This window comes from Hippocampus zosterae, chromosome 1, assembly GCF_025434085.1.
Source record: "Hippocampus zosterae strain Florida chromosome 1, ASM2543408v3, whole genome shotgun sequence".
NCBI classification, from domain to species: Eukaryota; Metazoa; Chordata; class Actinopteri; order Syngnathiformes; family Syngnathidae; genus Hippocampus; species Hippocampus zosterae.
Genome location: NC_067451.1, coordinates 23052088 through 23075856, shown reverse-complemented (window position 1 = coordinate 23075856; position 23769 = coordinate 23052088). Strand labels below are relative to the sequence as shown.

General features: G+C 47.2%; 1 protein-coding gene across 3 annotated transcripts; it reads left to right on the top strand.

Moving 5' to 3' along the window:
- Positions 1-7913: 7913 nt before the first annotated feature.
- simc1 (SUMO interacting motifs containing 1) lies at positions 7914-15802 on the top strand. 3 transcript variants are annotated; one of them, XR_007964868.1, is made up of 10 exons: positions 7914-8274; positions 9316-10041; positions 10127-10374; positions 10500-10569; positions 10814-10974; positions 12166-12258; positions 12352-12505; positions 12618-12774; positions 14418-14502; positions 14915-14979. XR_007964868.1 is itself a non-coding variant. In XM_052080683.1 (10 exons), the coding sequence occupies exons 1-10, from the start codon at positions 8122-8124 to the stop codon at positions 15124-15126; spliced, it is 2037 nt and encodes a 678-aa protein (XP_051936643.1). In that variant the 5' UTR covers positions 7914-8121; the 3' UTR covers positions 15127-15802. The 3 variants fall into 3 exon arrangements, 2 of the variants coding, with proteins under 2 accessions (XP_051936643.1, XP_051936646.1); XM_052080683.1 differs by having other exon boundaries at positions 12374-12505; positions 14915-15802; XM_052080686.1 differs by lacking the exon at positions 7914-8274 and having other exon boundaries at positions 9629-9768; positions 9875-10041; positions 12374-12505; positions 14915-15802.
- The last annotated feature ends 7967 nt before the right edge of the window (positions 15803-23769 follow it).

Below are 23769 nucleotides of genomic sequence, written 5' to 3'. Positions count from 1 at the left end.
TCTTCCAGCGCCTCATCTTCTGTTCCCCATTGTCTGAGACATTCTCTGAGTACGTCATCCGTTGGAGCCTTCTCCTTGATGTATTCATGGAGCTTGGATGTTTCATCCTGGACAGTGGCTCTCACACTCACTAGTCCCCGGCCTCCTTCCTTTCGGCTTGCGTACAGTCTCAGGGTGCTGGATTTGGGATGGAACCCTCCATGCATGGTTAGGAGCTTTCGGGTCTTAACGTCCGTGGTCTGAATCTCTTCCTTTGGCCACCTTATTATTCCTGCAGGGTATCTGATCACTGGCAGGGCATAGCTGTTTATTGCCCGGGTCTTATTCTTGCCATTGAGCTGGCTTCTTAGGACTTGCCTCACTCGCTGGAGGTATTTGGCCGTAGCCGCTTTCCTTGTTGCCAGTTCGAGGTTGCCATTGGCTTGTGGTATACCAAGGTACTTGTAGCTGTCCTCAATGTCTGCTATTGTTCCTTCAGGGAGTGAGACCCCTTCAGTGCGGACTACCTTTCCTCTCTTAGTCACCATCCGACTACATTTCTCAAGCCCGAATGACATCCCGATGTCGCTGCTGTAGATCCTGGTTGTGTGGATCCGGGAATCTATGTCCCTTTCGCTCTTAGCATACAGCTTTATGTCATCCATGTAGAGGAGGTGACTGATTGTAGCTCCATTTCGGAGGCGGTATCCATAGCCTGTCTTGGTGATTACTTGGCTTAGGGGGTTCAGTCCTATGCAGAACAGCAGTGGGGAGAGTGCATCACCTTGGTATATGCCACATTTGATGGACACTTGGGTAAGTGGCCTGCCATTGGCTTCAAGTGTGGTTTTCCACATCCTCATCGAGTTCGCAACGAAGGCTCTAAGGGTCCTGTTCACCTTATACAACTCCAAGCATTCAGTGATCCATGTATGTGGCATCGAGTCATAGGCTTTCTTGTAATCAATCCAAGCTGTGCACAGGTTGGTACGTCGGGACCTGCAGTCTTGTGCGACTGTTCTGTCAACCAGGAGCTGATGTTTGGCTCCTCTGGTATCTCTACCAATGCCCTTCTGCGCTTCGTTCATGTATTGATCCATGTGTCCACTTATCTTAGCCGCAATGATGCCTGACATGAGCTTCCATGTTGTGGAGAGACAGGTTATTGGCCGATAGTTGGATGGGACTGCACCCTTCGAGGGATCCTTCATGATCAGGATCGTTCGCCCTTTGGTTAGCCATTCTGGGTGAGTCCCATCCCTCAGCAGCTGGTTCATTTGTACTGCTAGGCGCTCATGGAGTGCTGTGAGTTTCTTTAGCCAGTAGGTGTGGACCATGTCTGGGCCTGGTGCTGTCCAGTTCTTCATATCTGAGACTCTTTCCTGTATGTCTGCCACTGTTATGGTAACTGGGTTCTGTTCAGGGAGGTGTCTGTGCTCCTCTCTCAGGGTCACCAGCCATTGTGCACTGCTGTTATGTGCAACCTCCTTCTCCCATATGCCTTTCCAGTACCTTTCAGTTTCCAGTCTTGGTGGGTCAGCTCTGTTGTTAGGACCCTGCCACTGAGCGTACACTTTCGCAGGTTGTGTTGCGAACAGCCTGTTTATTCGTCTGGCCTCATTCTCTTTCGTGTACCGCTTTAGGCGACTGGACAAGGCTTGGAGCCTTTGTTTGGCAGTTTCGAGTGCTTCAGGTATGGTCATCTGGATGTACCTCTCGGGTATCGGCCTTTTCATCACACCTCTCTGGGCCTCCGTCAATTGACTCACATCTTTCCGGGCCGCCTTGATCTTAGCCTCCAACTGTCTTTTCCATGGTGGGTAACGTATCTCATGGCTTCCATGGTTGCTCTTATAGCCCAGAGTCTCCAGGATCACTGATGCTGAAGCGTATATCAGCTCATTGGTTTCTGTGATCGTTACGGTAGGGATCGCCCTCAGTGCTGCATTCACACTTTCTATGAGACTTTCAGATGGTACTTCACATAGCCGTTGTAATCGGTTTCTAGGTTGCCCAGCTTTTTCATTCTCGCCATGATCTTAGCTTTCAGGTAAGTTGCTGCCTCGCTCAGCATTTCATTCATTGGGGCTGGCCACCCAAACTCATATATATATATATATATATATATATATATATATATATATATATATATATATATATATATATATATATATATATATATATATATATATATATGTATATATATATATATATATATATATATATATTCATTCATTCATTCATTCATTCATCTTCCGAATGAATATATATATATTCATTCATTCATTCATCTTCCGAGCCGCTTGATCCTCACTAGGGGTGCGGGGGGTGCTGGAGCCTATCCCAGCTGTCTTCGGGCAGTAGGCAGGGGACACCCTGAATCGGTTGTGTCACATCACGTGCCCGCCAGCAGGTGGCGGGTTTTTTCCCTCCGCCATCTGCACACCTGTCCGTAATTTCGGGCTGATTATCCTCCTTTATTAAGAGGCTCCGGCAGTCCTCTCACTGCCGGAGAATTCCTTACCGTGCCATTGCTCTCTCGCACTATTTCCTCGATTGATATTACCCGTTGCCTTTTTGCCTTACGGCCACTAGTCTTGTTATTCGCGTTGCATCTAAATTGTATTGCTCTAGATTACCGATTTCTGTACTTCCTCGCTCTTTGTTTTTCCGCGAGCGTTTTCGGTTGTTTTCCTTATTTCCTGGTCCTTATTTGACCAGCGTTTTTTGTTACCGTTTTCCCTGTCGGGCTCTTTCTGTTCGTTATTAAAACCTTTTGTGTTTCATACAAGATCTTTTTGTGTCTGCTTTACCTGGGATCCACCTCGTTGTTTTTGTTGTGCACGAGGCGATCTTTCATCGCCTCGGGCGCAACGTGACAGAATTCTCCGGCCACCATGGATCCCGCAGACATCAAAAAGATATTGTCCGCTCTTTCCCGACAAGAGCAACAGATGAGTCAGCACGGCCAAGCCCTTTCAGAACTCCGCGGCGCGGTCTCCATGCTGGCTCATCGGTTCGATGAATTCGAACCTCGCTTAGTTCGGGTGGAGGAACGGAGACCACCACCCCCCGGGGTTCGTCCTTCCACCCCGGAAGCGCCCTCCTCATATCCTACTATGACGAGGGAGCTATCGCTTCCACTCCCCCCTCGCTACGGGGGTGAGCACAGGCAGTGTGGACACTTTCTCCACCAATGTTCCCTCATTTGGAGTTGCGTGGAGTTGACCGGTTCCAGTTCCGGCGTACATCCACAGAGGAACAGATGCAGCTGGGAGGCAAGGACGTTGGTGCGGAGGAAGGAGGCGTCGTTTCAGCGATCGAGCGACGACTGACAGCGTTCAACCATCTCCTCACGCCGCAACCAGCTATCCGGGGTCGTCATTCCATGTCTACCCCGAGAACTGTGAGTCACGATCCCGCGCGTCACCCCCCGAGTCTAGGCGAGTCGACACGCGACCGGGACACCCCAACAGACTTGAGCTCGAGGGGGAGATATTTGGTGGGTCCCGGTCAAGGCGGGTTCGGGCCCTGGTAGACTCGGGAGCGGATGACTGTTTAATGGACACCAATCTCGCGTCCGAGCTGGGTTGTTTTTTGGAGGAATTGATAGATAAGAAGCGGGTTCGTAATCTTGATGGGCGTCTCCTGGCGGTAGTAACGCATAGAACGGACCTGCTAAAACTTCTACTCTCCGGCAATCATATCGAGCATCGGCGGTTTTACGTAATGCGGTCCCGCAACGCTCCGATCATCCTCGGATTACCCTGGTTTAAGACTCATAACCCCGTGATTTCCTGGGCACGCCCGGCAATAGATAGCTGCGGCCAGTATTGTTATCAGCACTGTCTACAATCGGCCGTCGGGAAGCACAAACGTGTCACACCCCCCGAGGAGATCTGCCTTGACGGAGTGCCGGATTGCTATCGGGATCTGAAGGAGGTGTTCAGCGAGGATCGTGCACGCTCTTTGCCCCCACACCGCCCCTACGATTGCGCTATAGACCTGCAGGCGGGCGCTCCGTTGCCGACCTCGCGGCTGTATCAGGTGTCCCAACCCGAGCGCGAGGCGTTGACGGAGTATATCAACAGCTCGCTCGCTGCAGGTCTCATTAGACCATCGCGTTCACCGTTGGGGGCGGGTTTTTTCTTCGTAGGAAAGAAGGACAAGACCCTGTGACCCTGCGTAGACTATCGTGGATTAAACGAGATTACAATTAAGAATAGATACCCGCTACCCTTGTTGGACTCCGCCTTCGCCCCATTACAATCAGCCACCATTTTCTCTAAATTAGACTTACGCAGCGCTTACCACTTGGTTCGCATCCGGGAGGGTGACGAGTGGAAAACAGCTTTTAAGACCCCTCTGGGTCATTTCGAATACTTGGTTATGCCTTTTGGGCTGACAAACGCTCCTGCCGTGTTCCAGAACCTGATTAACGACGTTTTAAGGGACATGATTAACATTTTTTGTTTCGTTTATCTTGACGACATTTTGATTTTTTCCCGGTCATTACACGAGCAACAGCAACACGTTAGGCTGGTGCTACAACGTCTACTGGAGAACCGGCTCTTCGTCAAGGCAGAAAAGTGTGAATTCCATGTCCCCGTCATCTCCTTCCTGGGGTTCATTATCGAACAGGGCAGGTTAAGAGCGGACCCCATTAAGACGCGTGCAGTCACTAACTGGCCAGTTCCTACCAATCGCAAGGAACTGCAGCGCCTTTTGGGGTTCGCCAACTTCTACCGACGCTTCATCCGCGGTTACAGTCAGAAGGCGCTCCCCTTAACCCGCCTTACATCCATTAAAATCCCATTTAAGTGGGACCCGACCGCGGATGCGGCGTTCGCGAACCTGAAGGCGGCGTTTACTAGTCCCCCCGTACTACAAAATCCTGACCCTGATCTTCCGTTTATCGTGGAAGTGGACGCCTCGGATTCAGGGGTGGGTGCGGTGCTGTCCCAACGTTCTCCGGTCGACCAGAAGCTGCACACCTGCGCCTTCTTCTCCCGTCGACTCAGTGCCGCCGAATTCAACTACGACGTGGGCAACCGTGAACTGTTGGCAGTTGTGACCGCCTTGCAGGAGTGGCGGCACTGGCTCGAGGGGGCAAAGGAACCTTTTACCGTTTACACGGATCACAAGAACCTCGCTTATCTCCGCTCCGCCAAAAGACTAAACGCCCGTCAGGCCCGGTGGGCCCTCTTCCTCACCAGGTTCGACTTCGTCCTTACCTACTCTCCCGGGTCCAAGAACACTAAGCCCGACGCCCTTTCCCGTCTCCACGAACCTGCGGGTAGGGACCGATCCCCGGAGACCATCCTCCCGACTCAGTGCATCGTGGGGGCCGTCCAATGGGAGATTGAGCAGCGGATCCAGGCAGCCCTGGAGGGGGTTCAGGTGCCCAGCGGGGAGGCTGTTCGTACCTCCTTCCCTCCGATCTGAGGTTCTGCAGTGGGGACATGGGTCCAAGGTGGCGTGTCACCCCGGGGTGAACCGGACTGTGCAACTCGTCGCCCAGCGTTTCTGGTGGCCGGAGCTCCGTAGTGACATGACGGAATTCATCAAGGCCTGCACCTCCTGCGCCTGCGGCAAGTCGTCCCATCAACCTCCGGCGGGACTGCTCCAGCCGTTGCCCATTCCTCCTCGCCCGTGGTCCCACATCGCCCTGGACTTCATCACGGGCCTCCCGCCTTCCCGGGATCGAACTGTTGTGCTCACGATCGTGGACCGCTTCTCCAAGGCTGCTCATTTTGTGCCTTTGTCCAGGTTGCCGTCGGCGCTTGAGACCGCCAACCTCCTCGTCAGACACGTCTTCCATCTCCACGGCATTGCGGCGGACATTGTGTCGGATCGGGGGCCCCAGTTTGTGTCTCGCGTCTGGAAGCGGTTCTGCCGGTCCCTCGGAGCTACGGCCAGCCTGACCTCGGGATACCACCCCCAGTCCAATGGACAGGCTGAGCGCGCCAATCAGGATCTGGGGGCGGCCCTCCGCTGTGTGTGCCTCCACCGTCCCGCATCCTGGGTCGACCACTTACCCTGGGTGGAATATGCCCACAACACCCTCGTCTCTTCCGCCACAGGCAGATCACCATTCATGACGGCCTACGGGTACCAGCCGCCGTTGTTTCCATCCCAGGAGGGGCAGGTGGAGGTCCCTTCTGTACAGCACCACCTTAAGTGGGCCCAACGCGTGTGGAAGGAGGCCCGGGCTGCGTTGTCCCGCACTGCGACGCGGAACCGGCAGATCGCAGATCGTCGTCGGCGCCCGGCGCCCTCATATGTGGTGGGACAGAAGGTGTGGCTGGCAACGAGGGATCTTCGCCTGGCCGGCACGTCTGCAAAACTGGTACCCCGATTCACTGGACCATTCGAGGTCGAGGCCGTCATATATATATATATATATCGGTTTGGGGACCAACAGGTGGCACTGTAGAGCTCCCCTGGCAGCTGCACACCTGTTGGCCATAGGTAATCAGGCCTAATCAGGACTCTTGCCCGCACACTCAGTGTCGGGTCACTGTTGCTTTTGCTACTGTCATGTCTGTTTGAGTCATGTTTTGGTTGTTATGTTTTATCTTCAGTCATGATTTTGTTTGCTACTTTGGACTTTCTTTGATTAGGATTTAGTTTTCTGTGTTTTATCAATACACATCTTCAAATACACCCTGCTCCTCTCTCCTGCCTGCTTTTTGGGGTCCACCACCACCATGCAACGTGACAATATATATATATATATATATATATATATATATATATACAATATATATATATATATATATATATATATATATATATATATATATATATATATATATATATATATATATATATATATATATATATATATATATATATCCCGATGAAGCAATAATGTAGCCATTTTCCCCCTAAAATTCGATAGTTAAACTGTATTGAAGTCATACATCACATCTCACAATTTGCAGGGTGAATGACTGATTCCTAAAAGAGGGGAGAAAATTGCAAGTAGTGGCACCCCCCCCCCCCCAATTTGTAAAAAAAAATAATTCCTTTGAACAGTAATAGGTTCAACTATTTATTATAATTTCACACTCACCTTACAATAACAGTCTTATGAATAAAGGGTGGGCAGATGATTTGATTTACAAAAAACTGAAAACTTATAATACATTTTTAAAAAGTACACGATTCAAATGTTATCAAATAATTCCTGTATCACAGCCAAGTAGACAATGAGGAACATGGTTACTTGTGGTTTGCAGATCCGCATGACAAGTCTACATTTTGTCGCACTTTCACATGCAATAGCTTGTCCTTCCATCCATTTTCTGACCCGCTTGTCCTCATAAGAGTCGTGGCGGGCGCTGGAGCCTATCCCAGCTGTCTTCGGGCAGTAGGTGGGGGACACCCTGAACTGGTTGCCAGCCAATCGCAGGCCAACCATCCGGGCTCACACTCTCACCTCGGAACAATTTAGAGAGTTCAATCAGCCTGCCATGCATGTTTTTGGAACGTGGAGTATCCGGAGAAAACCCACGCAGGCCCGGGGATAACATGCAAACTCCACACATGGAGGCCAGAGCTGGAATTGAACCCGGTACCTCTGCACTGTGATGTCGACGCGCTAACCACTGGACACCGGGCCGTCTGCAATGGCTTAGATTTTATGAAATAATTGAGCATTTATTGTAAATATTTAGTTTACAATTTTTAAAAAGTAAATTAATGCATTCCCACAACCCTAGTGAAGAAAAGAGGTTGAGAAAAATGAATTAATTTATAATTATTTTATATATAAAATGATTTTTTTGTATCTACGATTGACCTGTCTCATCAATACGCTTTAATATATCACACGTGACGTTTTTGCATAAATTGCCCCTCACTGTGGTACCACTCCTTTACGGTAGATGACAGTGTAAACAATTAACGCCAAAAGCTCTCCTCTGTGTGTGTAACAGAAGAAGAAAAAAAACATACGAAGAAGCAGGAAGGCGTAATGTAAATATGTGATGGCGGTTATGCAGACTTGCTCAAATACTCCCTACCTCTTGTGAAATAGCTGGTCTTCTTTTTACGGTAAATAAATGTCGTTCGTTACTTTACAACGCCTCTTTTTGGCCCTCGAAAAACTCGACATTGTTCGAAGGAAGAAGAGAGATGAAGGTTGTCCGCACCATCAGCTCTGATTCCGACAGCGATGAAGACTGCTCGGATGTGGAATTTGTGGGCTCCTACCACATCTCTGTCGCCGAGCCAAAGTCCACCACGACTGTGCTAGTTGATGTCCAAGATGCCACCATCAACCCATCTGTAAGTCCGATAGATTAGCGCAAGTTGCGCAACAGAAACCTCTCTGGGAAGGCACCGTGTTCCGCTAGAGCAGGGGTGGTTAGCATGTAGTGATGGGTAAAGTGAATGAGACATTGTTTTTCGCGTATCAGCCACTGGTTATTATTATTCTTCATTTATATTAGCTCTGAAAGGACTCCTGCTGCACAGTGACCGGTATTGCAGTTTGTATTTGAGATGAAAGCTTATTATATCGCTTTACTCCAAATTACGACCGTGTATAGATGTTTGACTCAACTAATTCTAATACTATGTACACGCTACACTGCAACTAAATTGAAAGACTGAATATTAACTATTTATCTTTGGATTACTGAACTAACTGTGTGACTGACGCGGGGGTGCTGGAGCCTATCCCAGCCGTCTTCGGACAGTCGGTGCGGTACACCATCATGTGACGCAAAATTTAATTAAAACCTTATTTTTAACAACTTTTCTTTATAACTTGCTCGCGCGGTTACAAAATGTATTCTAGCAGGAAACATGTAAAAACATTTTACTGTGGACATTATGGAACTCAACTCATCTTTATGTGGCGCTTTCACAGCAGCTGCAGTTAACAACAATATGACTCAAGTAAAAAGTAGTCTCCCAAATAATTACTTGAGTACGACGTAAACATTCAGTGACAATGAATCTCTTATTAAATTTGCTCAGCCTGGTGGTAGAGAAGCCCACCTGCAGCCCATCATGTTTTTTTTAATAATAAGCAGTTTGTAAACAATACTTACACGCAGTCTTCCAAAATGTCATGTCAAGTCAACAGTATTTATAGAGCACTTTCAAACAGCCATCACTGCATACATAGTGCTGTACATGGAGCAATTTAACATGCACAATAAACAGTAAGACAAATCGGTATCGGATGGGACAGAGGCTCTGATGTTTTAATGTCAATTTGTGCACGGTTTTGTGCACAAATTCCCATACCCAATTCCCATCTGGGCATATTTTTCCTGTCTGCAATTACAAATAAGATATTGTAACTTCCCTTTCGTCTAGGCACCGACAGGGGAGAGAGAAGCAACAAAGGCTCTTCCAGATGTGAAGTTGCATGAAAGACGAACAAAATTCAATGAGAACACTTTGACGAAAAAGGCCAAACAAGAGGACAGCGTACTAAAAAGAACGTGGAAGCATGACCCTTCAAATGAACTTGATATACATATACAAAAATCTTCTAAGCAGGGCAGAATACCAAAAAAACATCCTTTTCTAGAAACGAGAGTGACAGAAGCCACACGTTCAGGACAGAACACTTCTCTTAGTTTAAGTGAAGACGCCACGCAGAGGTCAACGTGTCCCGGACAACCGCACAGCGTTCATGCAGATGAAATGGATGACGCCCCACTCACCCCTGCCTCATGTTACACAAACAACAACCAAGAAGACCTGATGTCCATACGCGACCATAAACAAGATGGGACCACCATTTTGCAAAGAGCGACAGAGGACGTGAGTGATGGCGAGTCACACAGGTCTGATCACCTGTCCCAGAGCGTTCCTGTTGACTCTCCTTGCTCCATATCGAAAAGTGAAGATTTGGATGGCTGTTGGGCAGGTGGCCGTGAAGCGGAGCTCGACAGTCCAACATATTTCATGTGGCAAGGGGAGAGTGATGGCGAAGGAAATGCTGATGTTGAATTCAGGGGGGCCAGTCAGGATGAAAGGCATTTTGTGTGCCCACGTGCATGCCAGATAGTAATGGATGGATTAGCAAATACTCTGGTTGGTACACCTATTCACATTTTTGCACCTGAATTCACTTATTCGCACCCTTTAAGCATGGACTTATCATATGCTGTCTTTCTAGGTGCATGAGGAAAATGTGAAATGTGACAAATCAATAGTTGGGTGCGAGCAAAGACTCAGCCAAGTTTACATCACCATGGACGAGAACTACCACGAAGGCACATTGCAACTTTTGTCGGACCTCCTACAACCTGGTTATTGTCTTCCCAAGGATGTCATGTCCCACGTGCTAAGAGGCATCCTGCTGGACTCACAGTGTCCCCGCCATCTTTGCGTGCGGGCCTGGAATCTGTTGATGAGGACACAAAGGTGAGAGAGAGCTAACAACCGCCAGGGTGAATGATAGTCTGCCCAAAGAAAATGACCCAAAATCATATCCCATTGTGAAATTCCAATATTCTTATTCATGGATTGAAATTACGCTTTGATCGCAGACACCACCTGGTGGATAAAAAGACAGTACCTTGGAGCTGGGAGATGTTGACGGCAGTCATGTCCGTTCAGGTACTGAACACTGGGGAATTTATCGCTGCGAGCTTGCTCGTATAGTTGAACATGGCGCTTTGTCTGACACTGGTCTATCTCCAGTTTGTTCATATTGTAAAACTATTTTGCTCACGAGTTGATCAATTAATGATGTCTGAAAAAAAGTAAGTTCAACAGTCTGATGTCCAAAATCTCGATGACATTTAAGGATTGTACAAGCTATCACTTTACAGATGTTCTTACGCTGGCCCCTTTTCATCAGGATGAGAAAGAGAAGCATCACCCTGTGGTAGTGCGCATGCTCCTGGAGTATGTTGTGCAGACTTTGGAGGATGACTTCTATCACAAAAAGTCCACGTCTGAACTCCATCACTCAATCGCAAGAGCTACATTGTCATGCAATCAGCACTTCCCACAAGTACAGTGAGTTTGGTATCTAGGAACCGATGGGTCACCATTTTATACCCCCCCCCTCACCCCCAAAATGGGTGATTATTATGAACCGAAAAAATTACATGATTCGCTCCGTCAGTGGTTGTGCTTGGTCAGAAAAGACTTTTATTTGCAAAAGACCCAGCCCTTCTAGAAAAACCAAAGTCACAGACCAAGGTATCAGTTATCCTTCCATCCATTTTCTGTACCACTTGTCCTGATTTGGGTGGCAGATAGAGCTGGAGCTTATCCCAGGTGGGATACACACTGGTCTGGTGGCCAACCAAATGCACGGCAGACATAAACCAACAATTGAGTGCAATATGGATTTTTACCATGCCTTGTAAATTATAGCAATGAGGTTTCAGAAAAACAAAAAGACATCTGTTGCTGAACCTAACCTTTAATTCATAAATGTTACTAAATACATACTGTATATTCATGGTATATTTTTGTTTTTGTATTATTATTATAAAAACCTGATGTGCTAGAGAAAAAAAAGGGACAATTCGGAATCAGCCCTAAAAATGAACATACAATAGTTGAAGTGCATTTCTGATAAAGAAATTGTTGACCATTAAAAATAGTTGGTCACTGTTATTTTCATACTACATTAAGCTCACTTCATTTCAATAAATTGGTAATGATTGTGTCAGAAAGATGTCAAAAAAGGTCAGTGGTTTTGTCCAGTAAAATCTTTATTTATTTACTTATTTTTTAACAATAGAACAATACAGACATTGCAAATAATTAAAATTCCGTAATATGTTAATATAACTGTTAAGAGAGCATTAGCAATACAATACAATACAATACGAAGACAAAAAAACAAAGCAGATGTTTTCAAATGCTATATTTTGGAAAAACTCAAAAGATAATGAGTCTGCTTTCATAAAGGACTCCATCAATCAACTATCAACTAACTGTTGAGAGACCAGAATCTGAATATTTGGACAATTTAAAATTAAATGCTTTCAACGATTCATTATTCTTTTGATAATTATCAAAATAGTTGTCGATTCATTTGTAACGGACTCAGCAGTGACTGAATACTCTTACTCAAGTCATTCGGCGGATGAATTTTTACTTTTATTTAAATGATGCTAACGGAACAAATTCTCTTGATTGAGCCTAGTTTTTGGCGACTGTACCAACCTCTGGTCAATTATGTTGCTCTTCCAGGGATGTCATTAAGTGGTTGTTTTCTGCCATTATGAAATCGACTGAAAGTGAAAAGAGTAATGAAACCGCCAGAGAGAAAGATGAGCATATCAGGTAAATCCCGCATACTTTGTGAGCATTGATGTAACAAGAACAACAACAAATATTAAGTATTCAATACTGTTTTTTCCCTTCTTCACTTGGAAGACTAACTTTTGTAACCTTGCAGAATCGTGTCCATTCTCCAGAGGATGCTATGTCTGGCTTTAGAGGTGGATCGTTCTCCTGCACTCAGTGCACCGAAATTGTCCAAGGAGCTCTTTTTTACACTCATGAGCATCGAGCCCCTGCGAGCACACAGGTGAGGTCGAGAGAAGAGCAAATAACGTAATGAACTAGAAAATGTTTCTGTTTTCCTGCTACACAATTGCCCTCTTCTCCTGAGATTCTCTTTCTCCCCAAATGACTCCCAGGCTCCTGCTGCTGGACAGCCTGCAGAGTCACCTGCTCAGATGGAAGCTGCTGGAACATCTACTGGACCAAGCGTGCCCACTGAAAAGGACTGTGCCAATGTCGCGCAGTGTCTTGTTGCACTTTTTGGAGAACTGCACACTGTCTGCAGACCCAACGGTGACTACCGCATGTCACAAAGTATTATCGAAATTCATGAATTGATAACTAATAAATGTTATGTATGGAGGCGGCATGGTGGTCGACTGGTTAGAACCTCACCCTCACAGTACGGAGGTCACGGGTTCGATTCCGGGTCCTGGTCTTCCTGTGTGGAGTTTGCATGTTCTTCCCATGCCTGCGTGGGTTTTTCCGATTTCCTCAACACATTCCAAAAACATACGCAATAGGTTAATTGGATACTCTATATTGTCTCAAGATGTGATCGCGAGTATGAATCGTTGTATGTCTATGTGTGCCCTGTGATTGGCTGGCAATCAGTTCAGGGTCTACCCTGCCTACTGCCCAAAGATAAGCCATTTGAATAATGGTACCCGGAGAATACCCACACAGGCATCGGGAGAACATGCAAATTCTACACAAGAAGTCCAGAGCCTGGAATAGAACCCTGGACCTCTGCACAGTGAGGCTGACGTGCTAACCAGTCGAACATCGCGCTGCCGCTTTAAACACATTTAAGCTTATTAAAACACCCTTAAACCTTAGACCCATCGCACCGTATTTGACACAGCCAAACACAATTGACATTGGCCATTACCTAAAAATTGCTGTGAGCGACTCTTCACCGCACACCTTGCGATTGAGCACTGCACATCTACCTGAGTGCTGCAATGAAAACAACTGCAATCCTGTATTGGATTTTGAAGTTCCACATACAATATACTCTTCTTACTTTTTTTTTTTAACCGGTGACATTAAAGGTAAAGACAACATGAGTGAGAAAATTCCTGTACAGGTATATCCAAAGATTTTAGTAGTACCTTTTGAATTATTATGATTATTATAACTGCCAACAATTCAAATCCTCATGTTTTTGTAAAATTATTAGATTTTCAAAATGAAATTCACGGCAGGCGGCCCAGTAGTTGAGTGGTTAGCACGTTGACTTCACAGTGCAGAGGTGCCGGGTTCAATTCCAGCTCCGGCCTGCCTGTGTGGAGTTTGCATGTTCTCCCCGTGCGTGCATGGGTTTTCTCCGGGTCCTTTGGTTTCCTCCCACATTCCAAAAACATGCATGGCAGGCTGGTTGGACACTCTAAATTGTCCCTAGGTGTGAGTGTGTGCGCCGATGGTTGTTCGTTTCTGTGTGCCCTGCGATCGGCAGGCAACCGGTTCAGGTTGTCCCCCGCCTACTGCCCGAAGACGGCTGGCCTAATAGGCTCCAGCACCCCCCGCGACCCTCGTGAGGATGAAGCGGTTCGGAAAATGAATGAATGAAATTCACAGCAGTATGTCTTTACCGGTCATGATCAAATTATTTGAAAATCATACTTTACTGTATGTTCCTGTATTCCTATGGTTTCTGCTCTGTGGCCACCAATGATAATAAAATGGCAAAATATACGGTATTACACTGAAGCTGTGTTGTCTTGCATTTGAATGGATCTCTTCCAATCGACTTCAGCGCTACTCTGCATGTTGCAGCACAAAGTGATACTACTGAAGTCACACAACTCTGAATTCAGACTTGCCTGGATATTGTCAAAACCCATGAAAAACGCCCACTGAAAAATACCGGTATGTGACATGCTGGGGGTGCAAACGATGAACCCACAATCTGATGTGTCATTTTGAATCCCCAGGATGATGGTGAACGTTGGAAGAAATGGGAGGAGTTGGTTCAACACCTCTGGATGTTGCTCGTCAGCTACAATACAACAATGAAAGGTGAGATTTTCGGAAGAACCGGGATCACTGCGATAAAGGACCTTTGCGCTTGCTGTTTTTTTATATTATCTTACCATATTTAATACATCTGGATGTAATTTTACACATTGCATTTTTGTACAAAGGATTGATTAAAAATGTACTCGGGATAGAAAAATAGTTGCTTGATTATGCTTTTATCCGCTTGCATGAGTTAACATGTTACTATTTTTAATATCTGCTCTCTATTTAAATCTTTTTTCTTTTTTTTTTTTGCTGCAAGTTTGCATTGTCCTGACATAGACTGACCACTGTGCGTTATGTCTCCCGGGGAGAGAATGTTCAAATAACGTTATGATAGTTGGGGTACCAGTAAATATCCTGGTAAATAAAGATGTATTGTTGACCTCCACACTGTCCACTTCATCTCTAGGATATCTGTACAGCTCAGTCAGCAAGGAAATAAGCCGGCCGGGATCCTGGGTCTACAAGGCCGATGATATGCTAACAAAGGCGGCCATTTGTAAATCTGTGGAGGCCTTCCTGTCCAGATCCCAGGCAGACATCGGTCATGCCTTGCCGCCTCACGTGGAAGAGTCCCTCACTTATTTACAGGACTTTCTGCTCGATGTCTGTGAATGTTAAATTTGGTCATTAGGCCGCAGTGACCATTCATGAACATTTCTGGCTGACATTGTTTTGTTAGATCGGGGATATGAATTATGAAGACCAACTGTCAGAGTTTTTAACTCAGACAGTTGACAAAGGCCCGAACACAGGAACAGATCCACTTTCACTGCCGGCCGGAGGTGCAGTTCTCCGTGAAGCCACTCAGTGTGCGCTTGCCACTGCCGGACTTTTTTATTGATTGTATATGCAAATTACAAGAAACATATCAGAAAAACACTCCCATCTTCATGAACATGACACACCTCTGGACGGCCCCATTGCGTCGCCCCTCAGACAAATCATTTTCTTGGTACCAGCACCAACATCCAAAAACTAACAGACGTGTACATTTCAATGAGTGGTTTCTCCTTGAATTGAAATGTCTGTAATCTGGCTCGTGACCCTTTCTCATGATGGAGTGTTCGAGTACTCCCTTCCGTTCAAGGTTAAATCTTCCTTTCCAAGTTGTCAGACAACAGGCACCAGTGTGTCTACTAATGAGGGTTAAATCTTTCTCTCTGAGATGTAGTGAGGTACCATCTGCTCGGGTCCCTTGATCTCTCTATGCTTCCATTGTGTGCAAGATGCTCTGAACACAAGCATTTCAACATCAATCAAGCATGTAACAAGATGAAACTTTATAACATGACAACATTGTATTTTCTATTCTAACACCAACCATCCATCCATTTTCTGAACTGCTTCATCCTTACAAGAGTCGTGGGGCGTGCTGGAGCCTACCCAGCAGTCTATGGGCAGTAGGCGGGGAACACCCTAAACCGTTTGCCAGCCAATCACAGGACACACAGAGACGAACAACTATCCACACTCACACTCTCACCTAGGGACAATTTAGAGAGTTCAATCAGCCTGCCATGCATGTTTTTGGAATGTCAGAGGAAACCGGAGTACCCGGAGAATACCCACACAGGCCCGGGGAGAACAAACCCCACACAGGGAGGCCGCAGCTGGAATTGAACCCAGTACCTCTGGATTGTGATGTCAACGCGCTAACCACTGGCCCACCAGGCTGCCAAAGACCAATCAAATGACTTTTTTTTATGGGTTTGTATAAATGTTCAAACATTCATTTTATATTCATGTTTCTGGTGACATTGTTTTGGTTAAATTGAGTGTATAAATGAGAGCGACATAAGGCTCCTTCCAGCCATTCATTTTATGTCACGCTTTAAGGTTGGGGGAGAGCTGTTCCCTATCTCTTCCACCAGCTGACTTTGAGCGAGAGGCAGGTCCCACCGTGGACTGCCAGACAGTTGCATGTCACATTGCCAATTCCCACTCACGTACTCAACCTTTTAATTTAATCCCAAACAAAAAACAGGGTTGGAACAACAGGCCTTTTCTGATGAACCACAACACTCCGTCAGTGGTTCCATCCATTTGTAATGAGGATTTTCAACTACATAGTGTGGGGTCGAACGTTAAATGTTTCAACCCCATGGTGTGAGTTCACTACCTTTGATTAATATTGTATCAATAACAACTTACAAGAAGTATATTTTAAAAATATAAATATTGGAACTGATATTTGGTTCAATAAATAAACCCAGACTGCACACCACAAATACAATTTTTAGCACAGGAAAATTTACACATAATGTAGGAAGCCCGAATGGCAAGCCAATCAGTGATCTCTATTTTGCGGACTGTGATTGATGGCCCATTGAATTCAAATCATGTTACTCCTCATTCTTCACAATTGTAAACACCGTTTTTTACTTAGGTTTGTTCCTGCTTGTATTTCGAATGTTTTGCCTTTCATTTCATGACATCATGACTGTAAATGGTATGATAAACAATGACTTCCATGTTAAATATTGAACCTAGTGTAAAAGTAATATATAGTACTTGTTTCAAAGTGAAATTTTAATAGAAAAAAATTCAACTTTGTAACTTAATTACCTTTGACAAGTTCGCAAATGTAATTATGGAGATTGAATAAAATGTATTTTCTTTTCTTTCGAGCTCTTATTTTGAGAGTGTTTAATTTTGTTGAATATGTCTAGTCGTCCCAATATTTTAAAATGTGTCACGTTGTGCCCGAAGCGATAAAATGATCGCTTCGTGCACAACAAGATAATGAGGTGGATCCCCGAAATAGCAGACAAAGAAAAGATGGTCCGAGAACAAATGGGTTTTAATACAAAACACAAAATACCCGTCCGGGAGCAACAAACAGAAAACGCTGGTCAAAATCAGGACCAGGAATAAAAGGAAGCAACAGAAAACGCTTGCGAGAAAACGGCAAGGAATATAGTTGGCTACAATAGGAATTAATAAGATTAGATTTAACAACGCGCAATCACAGCCACAAGGCTACACAGCAATGAATAGATTAAGGCAGTAATCGAGAGAATTGGCACGGCGTTGAATACTCCGGCAGTAAGTCAACTGCCCGAGCACAAAGATAAAGCCTGTGTAATCAGTCCTTAATGGGTGACAGGTGTGTCGGCGGTAGGCAGGAAAAGCCTGCCCCCTGCTGGCAAACACGGGACGTGACAGTACCCCCCCCTCAACGGACGCCTCCCGGCGGCCTACCCGGCTTGGTCGGATGAGCTGCGTGGAAGTCGCGCAGAAGGGACGGATCAAGGATCCAGGAGCGGGGCACCCATTGACGATCCTCAGGCCCGTAGCCCTCCCAGTCGACCAGATACTGGAACCCCTTACCCCTGCGCCGAGAGTCCAGGATGGCACGAACCGTGTACACCGGGTCACCGTCGACGACCTGCGGAGGGGGGGGCGGAGTGGAAGGCGGAGCCAAGGGACTGGAAACCACTGGTTTGAGCAGGGAAACGTGGAACACGGGGTGAACCTTCATGGCGGGCGGCAGCCGGAGCCTGACCGTGACGGGGCTGACGATGGACTCGACCACGAACGGTCCAGTGAATCGGGGCCCCAGTTTCGCGGACGTGCCGGCCAGGCGGAGATCCCTCGTAGCCAACCACACCTCCTGCCCTACCACGTAAGTAGGTGCCGGGCGCCGACGACGGTCCGCGATTTGCTGGTTCGGGGTCGCCGTGCGGGCCAATGCAGCTCGGGCCTCTTTCCATACGCGGTGGGCTCGCTTGAGGTGATGCTGCACAGACGGGACCTCCACCTGCCCTTCCTGGGACGGGAACAGCGGCGGTTGATACCTGTAGGCCGACATGAAGGGGGACCTACCAGTGGCTGAAGAGACGAGGGTGTTGTGTGCGTACTCCACCCACGGTAGGTGGTCGACCCAGGAGGAGGGACTGCGCAGGCATACACAGCGGAGGGCCGCTCCCAGATCCTGGTTGGCACGCTCGGCTTGTCCGTTGGACTGGGGGTGGTATCCCGAGGTTAGACTGACCGTGGCCCCGAGGGATCGGCAGAACCGCTTCCATACGCGGGACACGAACTGGGGCCCCCGATCCGAGACGATGTCCACCGGGATCCCATGGAGACGGAAGACGTGTTGGACTAGGAGGTCGGCGGTCTCCAGTGCAGACGGCAACTTAGACAGCGGAACAAAATGAGCCGCCTTAGAGAACTGGTCCACGATGGTGAGGACGACCGACCGCCCACGGGATGGAGGAAGGCCCGTGACGAAATCCAGGGCGATGTGTGACCAAGGTCGAGGAGGGATGGGCAACGGCTGGAGCAGTCCTGCCGGAGGCCTATGTGAGACCTTGCCGCAGGCGCAGGCGGAGCAGGCATTGATATAGTCCACCACATCCCTCCGAAGCTCCGGCCACCAGAACCGCTGGGTGACGAGATGCACAGTCCGGTTCACCCCAGGATGGCAGGCCACCTTGGACCCGTGCCCCCACTGCAACACCTCCGAGCGCAGAGGTGGGGGTACAAACAACTTCCCTGCGGGGCATCCAGCCGGGACCTGGACACCATCCAGGGCTTCCTGGACCTTCTGTTCGATCTCCCATCTCAACGCCCCCACGATGCACCGGGTCGGGAGGATGGTCTCTGGTGACCGGTCCCTCTCCACGGGGTCGTGGAGACGGGAAAGGGCATCGGGCTTGGTGTTCTTAGAGCCAGGAGAGTATGTGAGGATGAAGTCAAAACGGGTTAAGAATAGTGCCCACCGGGCCTGACGGGGGTTGAGTCTTTTAGCGGAGCGGAGATATTCCAGGTTCTTGTGGTCGGTGTAGACCGTGAACGGTTCCTTAGCCCCCTCGAGCCAGTGGCGCCATTCCTGTAGGGCGACGATTACAGCTAGCAGTTCACGATTGCCCACGTCGTAGTTGGACTCTGCTGTACTGAGTCGACGAGAGAAAAAGGCGCAGGGGTGCAATTTCTGGTCGACCGGGGAACGCTGGGACAGAACGGCCCCGACCCCCGAATCCGAGGCGTCCACCTCTACGACGAACGGGAAGTCCGGGTTAGGATGTTGCAGTACCGGGGGATTTGTGAATGCGGCCTTTAGGCTGGAAAATGCCGACCCCGCAGCCGAATCCCATTTGAATGGGACTTTTGTGGACGTCAGACGGGTCAACGGGAGTACCTTTTGGCTGTAGTTGCGAATAAAACGACGGTAGAAGTTAGCGAACCCCAAGAAGCGTTGCAACTCCTTCCGGTTAGTCGGTGTCGGCCAGTTCGTCACCGCCTCCGTCTTGGTGGGGTCTGCTCTCAGCTTGCCCTGCTCAATTATAAACCCCAGAAAGGAGATGACAGGTACATGGAATTCACACTTCTCTGCCTTGACGAAGAGCCTGTTCTCTAATAAACGCTGCAATACCAGTCTGACGTGTCGCTTGTGTTCTTGAATTGATTGGGAAAAAATTAAAATATCGTCAAGATAGACGAAACAGAAAATGTTCAGCATGTCTCTCAACACGTCGTTGATGAGATTCTGAAAAACGGCGGGGGCATTTGTCAGCCCGAAGGGCATAACCAGATATTCAAAATGGCCGAGCGGGGTCTTAAAAGCAGTCTTCCACTCGTCACCTTTCCGGATGCGAACCAGGTGGTAGGCACTGCGTAAATCTAATTTTGAAAAGACTGTGGCTGACTGTAAAGGGGCGAAGGCGGAGTCTAGCAATGGTAGCGGATACTTATTTTTTACCGTGATGTCGTTCAGACCCCGATAATCCACACACGGTCGCAGGGATTTGTCCTTCTTTCCAACAAAGAAAAACCCCGCACCTAACGGCGATCGCGATGGTCTAATTAGACCTGCAGCGAGCGAGCTGTTGATGTATTCCGTCAGTGCCTCGCGCTCGGGTTTAGACACCTGATACAGCCGTGAGGTTGGCAACGGAGCGCCCGCCCGCAGGTCTATGGCGCAATCGTAGGGTCGGTGCGGGGGCAAAGAGCGTGCGCGATCCTTGCTGAACACTTGACGCAAGTCATGATAGCAGTCTGGCACTCCGTCAAGGCAGATAGTTTCGGGGATGTCGTCACCGGCACGTTCGTGCTGCCCTACGGCTGATCCCAAACAACGTTCATAACAGTTCCGGCTCCAACTCTCTATTGCCGGACGCTCCCAGGAAATTACGGGGTTGTGAGTCCTGAGCCAGGGCAAGCCGAGAATAACCGGAGCGTTACGACACTGCATTAAATAGAACCGTAGATGCTCAACATGGTTACCGGATAATTTTAGTTTTAGTGGTTCTGTTCTTTGCGTCACGACCCCCAGGAGGCGTCCATCGAGATCACAAACCCGCTTTTTATCGGCCAACTTCTCGACATAACAGCCCAGGTCAGCGGCGAAGTCGGTATCCATAAAACAACCATCAGCCCCCGAGTCTATCAGAGCCCTAACCCGCCGCGACCGGGGCCCCTCAAATATCTCCCCCTCGAGTTCCAGTCTCCCGGTGTGTCCCGGCCGGGAGTCAGTTCGCCGAGGCGTGGGGGACTCTGCGCGGGGTCGGGACTCACAGTTTTTGGAGGGCGAGGATGGGGAATGTTCCGGTCGGCTGGGGGCAGCATGAGGTCCTCGTTGACAGCTGTCAGACCGAGCCCGATCGTTGAATCGGCGCTCCGGCAGTAAGTCAACTGCCCGAGCACAAAGATAAAGCCTGTGTAATCAGTCCTTAATGGGTGACAGGTGTGTCGGCGGTAGGCAGGAAAAGCCTGCCCCCTGCTGGCAAACACGGGACGTGACAAAATGTCACCGAGTAACATGTTACTTTTGTATCGTGTTGCTCCCAACACCGGCTTAGTCGAGTAAAATGATATACCGATGATATGAATGGTAACAAAAGAACCCAGAACAACCTCCAAATAAATGATGGGTAAACTCTAAGGCAATGTACAGAACGCAGCATCCATCCTTGTTTGAGCCAAAGTGGACTTCATGGGAGATGATCAAGAAGGACTCCACTGATGAAGACAATTGACAAATAGCGAGACTGGAATTTGCCAAGCTGCAAAGCATCTGTGAAAATGTCCTGGGACAGACGAGACAAAACTGGAACTTGATAGCAAGGCACATCAGCTTTTGTGTTCATAGAAGCGAAAATGAAGCATCCCGAAAAAAAAACATTGTCCTAAACTGTGGCAGATGGAGGAAGCGCTTATGTTATGGGTCTGCTGTGCTACATCGGGCACGGTGTTTCTTGAATCTGTGCAGGGTAAAATGAAATCTCAAGGTATTCTATAGAAATGTGCTGCCCGGTGTCAGAAAGCTTCGTCTGAGTCGCAGGTCATGGGTCTGACTCTTGTACAGTAACGGGATAGTGACCGAAAAACAGGTTATTGTAACAAACTACCGGTACATGGACGATGTGTCCTCAAGGCATCCTAACCAGATGCCCCGCTCATCCTACTTTTTTCGTGTTTCTGTAGATTTAGGAGAATTTTGTTAAATGTTTAATGAGTACAGTATTTGAGCACATCCAGGAGTGTTTAAGTCACTGTACGTGAACACTTATGCCTATATGCAAGTGTATATTAATGTCGGTCTCTACCACTGATCTACTACATACACTGTATCTTAAAAGTGTGTGTGCGTGTGTGAACGAGATCTAGTTGGAGTACATGCGTGTGTACGTGTGTGTGCGTGAGTGTGTGTGTGCGTGTGTGCGTGTGTGTGTGTGTGTGTGTGTGTGTGTGTGTGTGTGTGTGTGTGTGTGTGTGTAATCTGTGGCTAATGCTTTTGCTAGTTTGGGTCACAATAATATACAATAAGAGTTGGTAACAAATACTAATGAAATATGGCAACTGTCACCATTCTCCTGGCCTGCTCTTGTTTCGCACAGTGTCGATATTGGTACGAGGAGTTATTGGAAAGTTCTGTGTGCCACAGATAGCAACGATCTTTATTTATTCCCATGCAAATTTGAGTTTAAGTGAGTAATAACAACAGTTTTTGTCAAACTTGAACCATGTCAGTCTTATATTTGATCTATATTATGCATTAAACAGTGGGGGGGGGGGGTCAGGGATTTTGGTGCTAACTTGTCATGTCCTGCTTTGTTTGAAAGGGGGAGAATTTCTATGGGAAACAAGTGCAGGAAGGGACAAATATAAACTCTCCTCTTGGCTCAGTTTAGCAGCTATACCACTGTGTTTTTAATGATCTCTATGTCTTTACAGACTTGCTTGTGCAACTTGTCTGCAAAGAGTTGCAATAATCCAAAGTGAGGTCACACAAGCGTGAACTTGTTTTACAACATCAGCAAGAGGCAGGAAATGACCAGTTTTCAGAACATTTCTCAAGTGAAAAAAAAACTGTCCTTGATACTTGTTGAAGTTGATGTATGTGGGAGCTAAAGGATTGATCCTGATCAAAAATAATTAGCTGCAAAACCATAGAGCACAGAGTACTCTTGATTTTTTTCTATCGAATGTTTTATCGAATGTATTTTCTCTTGATATTGTCCATGTGTCTATTGCTCTACATAATGATATAGAATTATCACCCAGCCTTAATTTACACATATCCAGAACCTTGCTCAACACACTCATGATACGAGCAGGATCAAGTCAAAGTGAACAGCAACGTTTTGATGAGTTTAATTCACGAGATAAGGCCATTTTAATTGCCATTGCTTTGCTTTTTGTCTACTATTTCATAGATTATGTCCATGTCATGTACATATCTTGATTTGCTAAATAACAGCCTATCGGAGTGAGCAGTTGATACAGACAACCGACATCATTTTGCATAGTGCGATCGATGGCCCATTAATTCAAGTCATGTATCTATTCATTCTTCACAATTCTAAACACTGCTTTTTACTTGGGGTTGTTGTGTGGAGCAAAGTGGCTGTGGATCACTCTTCAGACAATACAGTACAAATGTTTGTGCAGGAACGTATCTGAGTGACAAGGAAAAGATTTTCCGCACTCTACTTGCGCAGTGTGAAAGTTGATGGTGCCCTGGTGCAACCGTGCCCATATTTGAAAGTGCTGACATAACAGCCTACCATCAAGTCACAGGGAGACCTTTCCCACTGAGACGAAAAGTATGCTGCACCTTGACAACAGCACTCAGCAATCACTCTGCCAGTCTCTCTGCTATTGGAGGTGCAAAAATATGAAGTAGAGCTCTTGTAGAGAACGTTTTAAAAAAAATGTCGCACACAGTGTCCGACTGCTGGGAGCAGGGCTCTATTTTATTTTATTTTTTTACACTTTTGGAGTGTTATTTTATATAGCCCACGATTTTTGTTTTCG